We start from the raw sequence: 13328 nt of genomic DNA, 5'->3' as shown, positions 1-13328 counted from the left end.
CTTTGGTTCTGGTCTTGTCTCAAAAGCAACTCGTTCAGTTACCAATGATTGCATTAAAAGGCTCGAGCCCAAGCTTGATGGGGTGAAATTAGTTGCGAGTGATGCACCTAAATTGGCTAACATATTTCAATTAGAAAATGGTTGCTTGAGTGAAGTCTTGATTAAATACCTGAGATCTTCGAGGATCCAAGACCATCTTGAATGTTGACCACAGGCAGTTCCCTGATTCTGCAAAGCCCGCCCAGTGCCATTTGCCTCCTAGGCAAAAGTAGGGGCAGAAATCAGAAGGCAGGAAAATGAAGGAATCATCAAACAATTGCAATTCATGGAATAGGCAGCACCAATCATACAGATTTTGAAGTCTGATGGGTCAGTTTGCCTTTGTGGGGAATTTAAGCAAACGGTGCATCAGTTATTTTGGCTGGATAAATACCCAATCCCTCAAGAGAGGATTTATATAAAAATCCGGTGGGAGGTGCTGTCCTTCATGAAGCTGGACATCAGCCACACTTTTATTTTCAATTTTAGACCAGGATTCCCAGAAATATGCTACAGTTAATACCCCTAAAGGCCTGTCTGAATATTCGAGACTGCCATTTGGGGTATCATCAGCCTGTGTAACTATTCAGTGGACAATGGAAAACATTGGAGAACAATGTTCTCAATGGAGAACAATGGAGGGCGGCACACTAGCTCAGTTGTTAGCACTGCTGCTTCACAGCGCCAGGGACCCAGGTTTGATTCCAGCGTCCGGCGATTGTCTGTGTGGCATTTGCACCTTCTCCCTGTGTCTGCGTGGGTTTCCTCCGGATGCTCCAATTTCCTCCCACAATCCAAAGATGTGCAGGTTAGGTGAATTGACCACGCTAAATTGCTCATAGTGTTCAGGGATGTGTCAGATGTATTAGTCAGGGATAAATATGGGGTAGGGGAATGGGCCTGGGTGGGTTACTCTTCAGAGAGTCAGTATGAACTTGTTGGGCCGAAGCCCTTTTTCCACACTGTCAGGATTCTAATTCTAAAAAAAGATTCTAATTTTGCAAGGTCTACCTCAGGTCATTATTTACCTTGATGGCATCCTGATAACTGGGAATATTAGTAAGGAACACTTAGAAAACTTGGATATAATCCTAAGGCAATTTTCCAAGGGCGCATACCTAAGAAAGAAAAAAGTGTTCCATGCTCCTCAAGTGACCTACTTGGGCTGCAGAATCAACACGACCGAGTTAAACCCGTCGGAAGATAAAGTAAGGGTGATCAGAAGTGTTCCAGCTCCAACATCTGTCCAGGAGTTTTGGTCATTTCTTGGGCTGGTAAATTATTATGGGAAGTTCGTAAAAAACCTGGCATCAATCAGAGGTCTCCAAATGAAGGTGTTGGCGAGAAATTATGTCTAGTGGACAGGCTTGAATGTACTCAGACTGTCAACAAGGGCAAAAATTACCGTGAGCAGCACCCCACATCCACGAGAATGACTGAGTAAACCTTGGACTCAGTTGCATGTCATCTATGCAGTTCCTTTCATGAGTTCAATGTTCTTATTCATTGTAGACGCCAACTTAGTGTTTTGACGTGCATAGGGTCCATTCGTCAAGCACGGAATGATGGTAGAAAAACTGTGCAAATGTTTTGCTCCACAGGATCCTGGAACTGTTGGTCGCACATTACGGGCTATTATTTACCAGCAAGGAATTTGGGGTTATTTCTTAAAGTCGAATGGGTTTCGATATAGAAGGATAGCTCCATACCACCCATCAGTGCCCAGGCAGAAAGTGCAGTCCAACCTTTTGAAGGCTGGGTTGAAGAAACAGCATATAGCCTTGCGAGATACCAAGCTGTCATATTCTTGTTTGATTCTAAACCACCCTACGCGCAACTAAAGGATAGCATCAGCAGAGTTGCTGATAGGTAGAAGATTCCACACCAGGTTAAGTCTGATCTTCCCGGACCTGGACAGGAGGGGGAAATGGCATCAGGAATTCTAATTCCGGAACCAAGACTCCGCCAGGCCAGAGAGGCACTTTGCTACAGGGGACAAAGTTTGGTGTAAGAATCATGGTTACGGCCCCGCATGGGTAAGAGGCAAAGTTGACGCAAGGTCAGGACCAATGACGTATAAAGTTCGGGTAGATGCAATGGTCCTGAATAAGCATGTGGACCATGTGAAAGCCACAAATTCTCAAACTGTGCGGGAGGAAAATGTGCCCTGCTCCTCTGAACTATTGGAAATGCTGCCGGAATCCGTGATTCACTCTCTCTTCATCAAACATTATCAAGTCCTCTGAATCAGTTGGTCATGCTGGAAGTAGCCCTCTCAATGCTTTTGCTGCAAGAAGACGACTGAAATTCCAACGTGGTGTTTCTGGCGCAAGAGGTGAGCTCTCATTTCACACAGCACTGGTGTCAGATGCTGGGTCGGAGTTATCTGACCTGCCGTTAAAACACCGTAGGAGGCTGTCCACGAGAAAGGATCGGCCTATGCCTGTGGGCGTGGGGAGAGGAATGTAGTGATTATAATGAGGTCAGTTCATTGGACCTCATGGAGTGAGTTCTCTAATTGGGACTGTTAATCTGATCCAGTCAAGCAGCTTTGGCTGACATAAAAAGGTTGAAGTGTCAGAAACACTGAGACATTGGTGTGCTACTTTATATGAGGCAGTACTATAGTCAAGATTTGTTCATGTGTAGATAAAGGGTGACTTGGTGATATGATACTGGCCTGTGTGGAGTTACTTAAGTTTTTCAACATATTTTTGAACATCATGGCTCAGGAGCTGAATCTTCTGTTTTATGTTGAACCTATTAGTTAATAGTTTTGTCTTTCTATGTTATGATTGAGACAGTGAATGTGGACCCATGGAAGTGGTTGCCTATATTACCATATTTTCCCAGCATGTTTTGTATGATTTGTTTGTATGTTCTGTCTTTTCTCGTAGCTAATATATCAGCTGCAAATATTTAATTTTTCTGTTCCTCACATCTTTTTATATGGCTTATAATATTTAGACATTACCTTTTGCTCTTCAATGCTTAATGTAAATGTTTTTTCAATTTCTGGCAGTTTGTGAATGTCTCTTTTTTTTCTCTTGTATCAGTGGCTGTTTCTGGCTCTGAAAATCATGTTGCCATGCTCCATTACATTTCTTACAGTCCGTTATGACAAATAACATCTTGTGTTACTCTTAAACCATTTTCCGTCAAGCTTCAACACTCAGCAGCTGCATTAATAATGTTTTGGAGATGCATTGAGTAGTTCATTAGTTGCTTGAGAAGTGTTAAAAGGATCATTACAGGTGCAATGTGAATGGCAGATACTACTTTATTACTTCCAAATAAAATTGCATTCTCAGTAATGGTACCTTTAAAGAATATGAAGTTCCACATCTTAATTAGTTGGTGATAAATATTAAAAGAAAACTGACTTGAATGTAAGAACTGTAACTTTGGTTCTTCCACATATACTTCACCAATGCACAATGTAACCAGGAAGAGGTTCGGCCCTTTGATTAGATGTGATATTTTTCAACTATGAACTGAAATTTCCTTCCGTAAAAGCAATTGATACATTCGTATATGTGGACTTGAGCTGTCACACCACCATGAAGCTCTACCAGGGAGTACCAACAAAGCCCACATCCTACGAAATAATGTTAAAAAGGCTAATTCCCGTGTCATTCCTGTTAATTTTCTCCATTGCTTCTGGATAAGCCTGACTTTGATATTAATTTTGGAACTTACCTGTGTGTGGTGTATGGATGTTTAATCCTGTGGTTTAAATGTTGTTGCAATCAAGAAATAAAACTGCCTTTATGCTGGTTTGGGGAATTTACTTCAAATTTATTTGTAATAACTAACTTCCTTCTTTTTACAATTTTTGTGCATGGAAGTGTGAATCTGATGGACAGAGCCATTTAAATGTTATGGAGGGTCATTAGTTGAATTGTTTTGACAAATGCCTCCTGTTTTCTCTTGAAATGTGAATAGTTTTTTTAAAATTATATGTTATTTGTTTTCTGGACTAGCAATTGGGCTTTTGTGTTTTAAAGGTTTTAAATAATGAATAAAAGTTAATCTAAGATTCCAAAAACATCAATATTGTTTTATTTAGTATTTAGCTGACTAAAAGGAGTCCATATTTTTACATTAAGACCGTGATTGAATTACGTACATAGGAGCAACTTGAAAATAAATCCAATTACTGGGACATGTGATGATAGTGGCTTGGAGATTGGGACAAATCCACAGTTCCCTGGTTATGCAAAATCTCTAAGAATCTTGAATCTCTATACCATCCACTTAAACAGAAGAGGAGTTTTAGCATATGAGTGAGATTAATTCACACCAGGTCAATGTGAATACAGTACCTTGTATCAATGACTAATTACACATTAGGCTATCAGCTTTCCCACATTGGACTGATACTATATGGAAGAGGTAGGCATCAGTCATTGGGAGAAGTGGAGAAAAGAATTGGCTTTGCAGCAATCAAATCAGATTGTCTTTACAAGTTAATTTTCATTTTTATCATGAATTTAAAGATTATGTGGGATTCCAAATGAAGTCACATCTGCAAGGTACCTCAAAGTTGCTATTGTAGGGGGTAGTGTAATTTTTAAACGGTTAGCTGCATTTTAGTCTTTTCTACCTTATAGTAAACACAAGCGCCTTATAGTAAACACAAGCGCCTTATAGTAAACACAAGCGCCTTATAGTAAACACAAGCGCCTTATAGTAAACACAAGCAGACACTCGAAACCGGTGCCGGACCTCCCCCATGTTTTTATGAATGAAACAATTGTAACAGCTTTCCTCGATAGCTGAGAGACCGCCCTTAACCACAGTTGTACAACATCATCCATATAAGGAAAGAACGGGGAACTCGAACACTGATTGGCCAAGTGAGTAACAAAATAATCGCAGGCACCAGAACCCAAATAAGGAAAACAGTGGGGAACCCTAGCATTCATTGGTCAAGACAGCAGTAGGAGACCCAGCCCACATTTACGTGTATATAATGTGTGGAGATTATTATTAATGTGTGTACCCACGAGGCATTGCACCCGACTTTGCAAAGTTGAATGAAAAGTTTTGGACAGACTCTTCCGTGTCTTTGTTCCTGGGAAGGGAAATAAAAGTGCCGGAGATGGGGCTGGACAGCCGCATATCTCGCACACTATATTACTTTGTCTGAATGTTTAAAATGGTTTTCAATAATTGGCTGAGAGTAGTATTTAATTTAATAGTGTGTTTTTCTCCATCTCCAGCACTTCTGAACTCCATAATATCCCCTTCAGATGATTTAATTTACAAATGGATGCTTTCTGTATTTGGGTGCCACGGGCTGTATTATCAGAAAACACTTGTGTTAAGTGTGACTACAGCTTGACACTGTTTGCTATAAATTTGACTTTATTCTGCTATTCATGTTTTTCATTTCTTTTTTTTGTCCTTTATGCTTTTGTGCAGGAATGTCTTCAAGAGAGATCTATGGTAACTTTCTGCTCTATTTGTTAGTCTGATTCATATCTACCTCAATCTGATGCATATTTCATTTTTTTCCACTCAATTGCTTTATTATTCAATGCAACTTGAACTACTTGATTCCACATGTATTCATGACTCCTGTTACAATACAGTAGATTGTTTAAGAATCAAAACTGCAACTTGCCAATTTAAATTAACTGACTTACTGTTGCACAAATTTAAATATAAATGAAGGAACGTCAGCTCAAGAATATTTGGCCTTTCAAGCATATTCCTTCTAGATATTTAATTTGATCAAATAAAACCTAATGACGGTTTTCAAACATAATTTAATGTGAGGACCTTGAAGTTTAATTTGGCAATACATGCTGCTTCCTGAAATTTGGCCATTCAAATCTACCATGTTCAGTGAAACTTTCTATTCAATGACTTTATAATGAGGAGCCCCTTAGCAGCTCAGTTGGTGAATATGCTATAACATGATTAAAGCTGTGCAAACCTGGAAGGCATTTGGTTCAATCTCTGTTCTGTGTGATGATAAGCCAAAACCGAAGAGGAATAGGAAGAGGCCATTCAGTCTGTTGAGCCTGCTCCGCTTTTAAATATGTTCATGATTGATTAAATATTTCCATCCCTTTGAGGCACACCATCCCTAAAACCCCTTCAGATACTGGTAATCAAATATTTACCAACCCCTACTTAAAACAATCTCTAAGGCTGAGCTCCCACAGACCTTTAGAATAGAGAATTCTAAAGGTTTATAACACTGAGTAAAATAGTTTTTTATCTCAGTTCTATAACTGTAACCCCTTCATTGTTAAACTGTGCCCGCGGTTCTAGACTCCCCAACTGGGGAAATAACTTACCTGCATCTAGCCATTCTATTTCTTTAAGTATTCTGTAGGTTTCAATGAGATCACCTCACAGTCTTTGAAACTCCAGTGAATACAGGTCCTGTTTACCCAGTCCTGCCATCCTGGGATCACATCTGGTGAATCATCACTGCACTTCCTGTATGACGGTTGAGTTCAACAAGTGCCTCGGAATGTAGAGGAGTAACAAATTGGGCTGAGTTCTTGGAGACAAGGACTGACCATGGTTTTGGTAGAAAGTGGGTTTTTCATCTAGATATTTTGTGAGGATTAAATTGGGTTCAGCCAGTTATAATACCATCTAAATCAAATAATAGTGATATCACTGTCTCAGGTCAGTTGTAAAATGATTATTTGAATGCTGCCAATTTTGTAGAAAGCATGCTGGTTATTTGTTTACCAGATAAATGTGCATAAAATATATGATGCTCCTTTTGTGCTGGAATTCTCTACTATGCAATTGAGTGGAAGAATAATTTGCAAAGAGCTAATTAATCTTGCACACACTAACATAGATTATTTTCATAAAATTGCTGTAGCATGTGTTTATTTTGATGATTATGCCTTAAGATGTTAGAAACAAATTGGGAAATGAAAGCAAATATACCAGTTTTTGCATGGCATTCCTGTAATTTCCAGTAGGTTATTGCAGAATTTGCTGATTCTATCCATACAGTCATATTATGTTGGAATGTATCATTAAAATAGTACTCTCCTCTGCCTTCCCCTTCACATTAATCAACTCATCTGCATGACAGTTGATGCTTATTGCCAAACTTTAAGCAGCATTTATCCTGTTTCTTTGCATTTTATTTTCTCTGAGCTGTAATTCCCTTTGGTATCAGAATGATGAATGAGAAATGAACCCTATTCATTATAAGTGGACCCATAGAAGGCTGATACTTCTGCAGATTGCCCACATGCCAAATCTTTATTGTGAACCTTTGTGCTGAAACCCCACAATCATATTTCACTTTATCATTCAAAATGTTGTCTAGTTATGTCACAACTTTTCAGGTATAAGTTTGTGGAAATAGATGTGTCTGACACATTTCTTTTGAAATAGTTCAGATCTTCAAATTGTATTTTGGTATAATTCTTCAGGTTCAAGCCTTAATACTGATCTGTAACTAATAACTTAATGAATTGTTCAACTTATACAATTAAAATAATAATCTGTAAGTTTGGAAAGAATCAGAAGATCTGACAATATAGGTGACATTTCTAGCAGAGACCCTCCTAAAAGCTCAAACACAAATGGAGCCAGGCTACCTAATCAAAATAGCCTGATACCACATCCTATTTCAGTTCAGCTGAGAAGTCCCCAACCACATCATTAACACAATGCTGCAGAGCTATAATGTGAGGACTGGACTCCATGTGTTAAGGTTACCTTTGACCTCTTTCTGATGGTTACGATCCCCAGCATGGTCATAGCCTGCATCCAGGTCTTTGTTAGTCCAAATCTGAAACCAACTATGAGCAGTTGAGCTAAGTTGGCCCTCACTATTCAACAAAAATGTTTTTGCTTTTCCACCTAATGAGGCAGTGCTTGGTCTGCACTCTGGAACTCAGCATAATGGAAAACTAATCTAGGTGACAACTTGAAGGAAATGATGAGCACTTCCATCCTACAAGACAGGATAGTACTCCAGCGTCTTGTCTAAATATATTTGTGGATATTGCAGTCTGCCTGCATTGACTTACTTAACGGTCCTAAAGGTTTTGAATTTCAACATTAATCATTTTGATTTTTGTGTATTGTTTCATCCTGAGCTTTGCTAGATCAAATTAAATTTTGAGCAGATTAGTTGAAATTTTCAGAGTTTCTCTTATCCATTATCTTTTGTGTGCAAAACACACTTTGAAACAGTTAAAGCTGTGCTCACTTTATTCCATGCAACATTTGCTAGCAAGATTAACCATTGTGACTTGCGCCGAGTCCAGTGATGGTGCTTCCATGAAGTTGATTACTTCACAAAATATTTCCCTTTTAATCCATCCATGTGATATTGGATAAATGCTTTAGAAGGAATATTTGCGGTGCTGTGGTGAAAGAGCAGGCAAGTGCAACAAATTGGATAGCTCTTTAATAGAGCTAGCTTTCAAAGAGCAAAGACACAAATGACTCCAGGAACTCAGTATGCCCTGTAAGATTCTCTGATCTAGAATAGTATTAGCATTTCATGCTGTTTTTGTCCTAGGGGATTATGTGGTCTTTAGTCACTACTTTTTTCAATCAACCTGTTCAGAGGTGCTTTTGCACACCTCTCAAACAGGTGAGACTTGAACCCAAGCCTCCTTCAGAGGTAGGGATAGTTTATTTGTGCCACAACAGCCCCTTTGGTTACTGCTTAGCTAAAGTTGATCATTCTTATCGCATGAAATGTTATGGATGCAAATCTACACTTTGTGTGCCCTCTGGCCAAGACATATTAGCTACAGCTAAGCCATTTACATTAGAAACCTGCCTGTCCTACCATCTACCTCAGCAAACCTCTATGCAGCACTGCATTTGTCAAGGATGTTGAATGTGTTGAGAGTCAAGACCAAACAAGTCATTTACAAAGATTAGTCCAATGCAGACAGGAAAAAAATTGAGATGTATAATGTTGTTATGCAAAAATAAAATTGCTTTAAATACACTCTGATTTGCAGTGAACAGCATGTGAAGTGCAGGTTATTTAAAAGTCTTTTCAACATTGTGAAGTGTTCAACCCCAGTACTTAATAACAATGTAATCTTTGAAAAAAACAACAGCTACTTTATTCTTGCATACTTACTGACCTGAGGCACCCAGGCCTCTTGTAATTGAATTAAAGGGATTATTGATCCACTGTGGTGGGAGAAGGATTTTAACCTTGAAAAAACATAAAAGCATTCTAAATCAAAAACCTAATAAGCATGCTGCTTTGGCCTCTGCTGTTTCTGATTTGAATCTAGAAAGTCAATGAGGAAATGCAGAAAATTGTTCTTCTTTAAAAGCTAATAAATCTCTGCATGCATGTTATTTTATATCGTGCATCATTACAGCAGTAGAATGCATTTGACACTCACTGATTTTTTCCAAGGTAGAGATTCTGCCATAAGAGGGTCATGAATATTTCAGTGGTTGGGTCACATTTGACATCCTGGTCACCGATTTCACTTGGTTTCAATTGGATAACACTATTTACCAACAAGTTACATGGCCATAAATAAACACAACAATAACATATGTACAGTAGTTACGATACAATTGGCTTTTAGTTGTTCCATACTAAGGAAAGTACCAATGCATTGACTGAGTTGTCTTTGTCTTGTGCCCCTCCAGCTGGATGAATGTCACATGATGGACAAGGGATTGTTACTGAGGAATATCCGATGAGAACCAAACATGTTATTTCAAATGTGGTGAAATGCATGATATTCACTTTCTTCTCTTCACCCTATTTTATAGACGATAAATACATTCGTCCACTTACATTTTGGATCATTGGAGATTTTGATGACTCTTCCGGGAGACAATTATTGTATGAATCACTTAAACATCTGGTAAGATGGTAACATTAAGACAGTATCTTACTTGCCTCTCATGCCGTCTGTGCTACATTATGTACACATTGCGTCACCTGTGTATCCAATGCCTTGCAGTATCATGATTGTCTACTTATCTCCTGAGAAATGAGGGGTGGGAGGAGGATGCTGAAATTGTTCATAAATACATTTTATAACATTTTTTTTTAAATGGTCAAGAGATTAACCCTTCTTTTCACAGGTGATCTCTCATTTTCATTCGAATTATATGCATGATCATAATTGATGACTTTGTTGTATTTACTTTTCACTCCTCACTATCATCATCTGTATGCAATGAGAGCACTTTATACAGATGCCATTTGCTGTTTAATTTCCCTCATGGCCAGAAACAGCATTGTCCTAGTTCTGTACTGCTTTGCATGCAGCTGAGTTTGAAAACTCATTGTATAGGTAATTGGGATAATTACTAAATTCCCTTGGCTTGCTGTTGTAGTTGATAACATTTTACTTGACTATTTGGCCAATGAACAGAATATGAAAAGTAATTGGGTTAGAATTCTTCTCTTTGGGTGAAAACTGAGGTTGGATTTTCAGCTTATTTTGTATTCCTATTATATTAACAACCTTAAGCACAATATTGGGACTGGAAATTGGCTCTTCCAGTGATAGAATGTGAAATTTTCAATGTTCTCACTGAAATAAGAATTTGCCCATTGTCTTGCTCTAGTTGTGTTTATTCTCTTTGCCAGTATTGGTCTACCCTTCCTCTTACAATCTGCTGTCTTGGCATCACCTAACTAACATTTCTTCATTCATATAATCACTTCTTTTCACCCCTGCATTCTGGACTCTAGTCCTTAGCTCTTCAGCTACGTTTCTCAAAAATTAAATAATTAAAGTGTATGCAATATTTCTGGCACTGAATTTTTAAGTGTGCTTTTAAAATAGACATGTCTTTGGTACTTACAAACCTGTTTTATGTTACTTTGCAGAAATCTAGCAATAACCTGAGGATTGGTTTCATAAACAATCCAACGACTGAACCCACTGAAAAGAACACAATTATTGCGAGAGCCATCTGGGCTGCACTTAACACTCAAAGCGTAAATAATGCCAAGAACTTCATTACTAAACTGGCAAAAGAAGACACTGCAAAAGCATTGGCTGACGGAGCAGATATCATGGAATTTGCTGTTGGTGTAAGTAATGTTACTCATCTCTATCCATTGGTTTCATTGGATAAATACAGGTAGAAAAAGTTGGCAGTGTACAGTCAAATGCTTGATTGTGCTTGAGGTAAAAGTATAGTGGTTCAAAAGTAGGACATCCAATGAACTGTAATTGCACAATAAGAGTTGTATGTCTAATTTTGCTGTTGCTCAGCTTCCAACAGTTGACAGGTGGTGTGGTTCTCCCAGTGGTGCTGCTTTACTTTTTTTGCCACACAATTCCTGTCGACTTTCTGTTGCTGAATTGCACAGAATTGACCTGCACCATTTACCTGAGGCAGAAACTACACTTCATTTGAAGATGTGGCTAGCTCCCACAATTTAAGCTTTTCATTTAAGCTGTTAAGTTGTCAGTGTAATTCTAGTGTAATTGTAGTGCTAAGTGGGGATTCAGATCCAGACTACATGACAATAAATACTTGGTAAGGGTATGAACGTTACAAGAATGTTGTATTTCAATGTATTGTAAGCACATTTGATTGACAACAATCTTGCCAAAATCAGATTGTGTTACGCAAAACTTTGAAATTGGACAGTAGCAAATAAGATATGATAGCAGGTACAGAGACAGATAGACAGACATTTAGATTTGTGCTGTGAAGTGGTTTGCCAAGTTCCTGGTTTCCTCCCGCCTTTGGGATATTTTGCCTCCCTGCAAATGTTGAAGGGTTAAGCGAATTAGTAAATGTGTCTATTGAGATGTGTTGTTGGAGGACAATTGGAATTTTCTAGTCAGTGAAGATTCTCAAAAGCATTGAATAACAATTTCGCTATGTGGAAGTGGCTCCATCGTAGCAGACCAGGGGAGTAGTCTTCAATGTGTCTGAGAGGTCATCAAAGTCTATCTGGCCTGAGCTATAACCACAGGCAGCCCTGGGGGGGAATTCCTGAGGTCATTTTTTAATTTTATATTTAAATATTTGGTAGAGGGTGCCTCCATCTTGATAGTATCCAAGTATGAGCTGACAAGTGGCAAGTAACATTTGCGCCACACAACAAGAGCGAATCTAACTATTGCCTCCATGGCAATCAGTGGCAGTACCATTGCTGAATGCCCCACTATTAATTTCCAGAGGGGCAATCACTGTTATGGATCAGCCCACACACCCTTCAAAATGTATGAAGAGGATAGTCTAGTCTGAACGTTTTCTTATTTTAAAGGTAACTGTAAGATGCTGCATTCCAGATGCAATTTGATTAGTTAAACTGCTCCACATTCAGCAAAATACAAATTATTCATATACTATAGTTAAAATACAATGACAGAAAAAAAATTGGCTTAGTTGTAACTCTTAATGCTTAACAAAATAATAAATACAGTAAGTTTAACTAGTTAACTGTTCCAATGTAATGACACCCCATAAACGCACATTTGGCAAAAGGCAAATTCAATAAAATAGATTGTCTTATATGCAACTTGAGCAGCCCAGGAGGACAAACGTCAAGAGACAACTCAGAGAGAGTATAGCAGGAATACTTGAACTGCAGCAACATGTATTCCTGCTACTGAAAAGCTAAGACACTAAAAATCATGATTTTGTGAGAGCTTGACCACACCCATTCAGGCTGCTTCTCTTGTTCCAACTTAAAAACACCCAATGCCTCACAAGCTATTTACTTTGAGATTTCAATAGACATTGTTTCACCTCTGTCTTAAAACCTTCTTCCAAAAAAAAGACACAATGGTTTTAGGAGGCCTATTTTATCGTTACCTCACTAATCAGGAACTGCATTGAAATAGCATCATAAATACTGTGACTACAAGAGCGGGTCGAAGGCTAGGAATTCTGCAGCAAGTAACTCGTCTCCTGACTCCCCAAAGCCTGTTCATCTACAAGGCTCAAATCAGGAATGTGATGGAATGCCTCCCATTTTGTTTGGATCAATGCAGCACTAACAACGCACAGGAAGCTTTTAGCAACCAGAACAAAACAACCTGCTTGATTGGTACTGCATCCACAAATATTCACTCCCACTACCCACCAACACTTAGCAGTAGCAGCACGTACCATCGTACAAGGTGCATTGCAGGAGGTTCCTCATGTAGCACTTATCAAATCCATGACCACTATCAGTGGGGGAGAAAACAATGGCAACAGATACATGGGAACACCACCAAGTTCCCCTACAAGCAGCTCACCAGCGTGATTTGGAAATGTTTTACCAGTCTTCAGTCACTGTGTCAAACCAGTGGGACTCTCTTCTTAACACAGCTTTGTGGAGG

At 38.8% G+C, this 13328-nt stretch overlaps 1 protein-coding gene across 2 annotated transcripts in view; it reads left to right on the top strand.

Moving 5' to 3' along the window:
• Positions 1–13328, top strand: part of uggt1 (UDP-glucose glycoprotein glucosyltransferase 1) — a 143844-nt gene that overhangs the window by 71526 nt on the left and 58990 nt on the right. The window contains exons 21-23 of one of the 2 annotated variants that reach the window (XM_043701924.2): positions 5467–5490; positions 9796–9890; positions 10868–11074. In XM_043701924.2, the coding sequence (XP_043557859.2) occupies positions 5467–5490; positions 9796–9890; positions 10868–11074 (326 nt within the window). The remainder of the gene's footprint in view (positions 1–5466; positions 5491–9795; positions 9891–10867; positions 11075–13328) is intronic. The other variant, XM_043701925.2, reaches the window with a different exon arrangement.

This window comes from Chiloscyllium plagiosum, unplaced genomic scaffold (assembly GCF_037043375.1).
Source record: "Chiloscyllium plagiosum isolate Xiang-an unplaced genomic scaffold, Cpla_swu_hap1 HiC_scaffold_13, whole genome shotgun sequence".
NCBI classification, from domain to species: Eukaryota; Metazoa; Chordata; class Chondrichthyes; order Orectolobiformes; family Hemiscylliidae; genus Chiloscyllium; species Chiloscyllium plagiosum.
The sequence above is the reverse complement of the archived record's forward strand: the minus strand, read 5'-3'. Positions and strand labels throughout refer to the sequence as shown.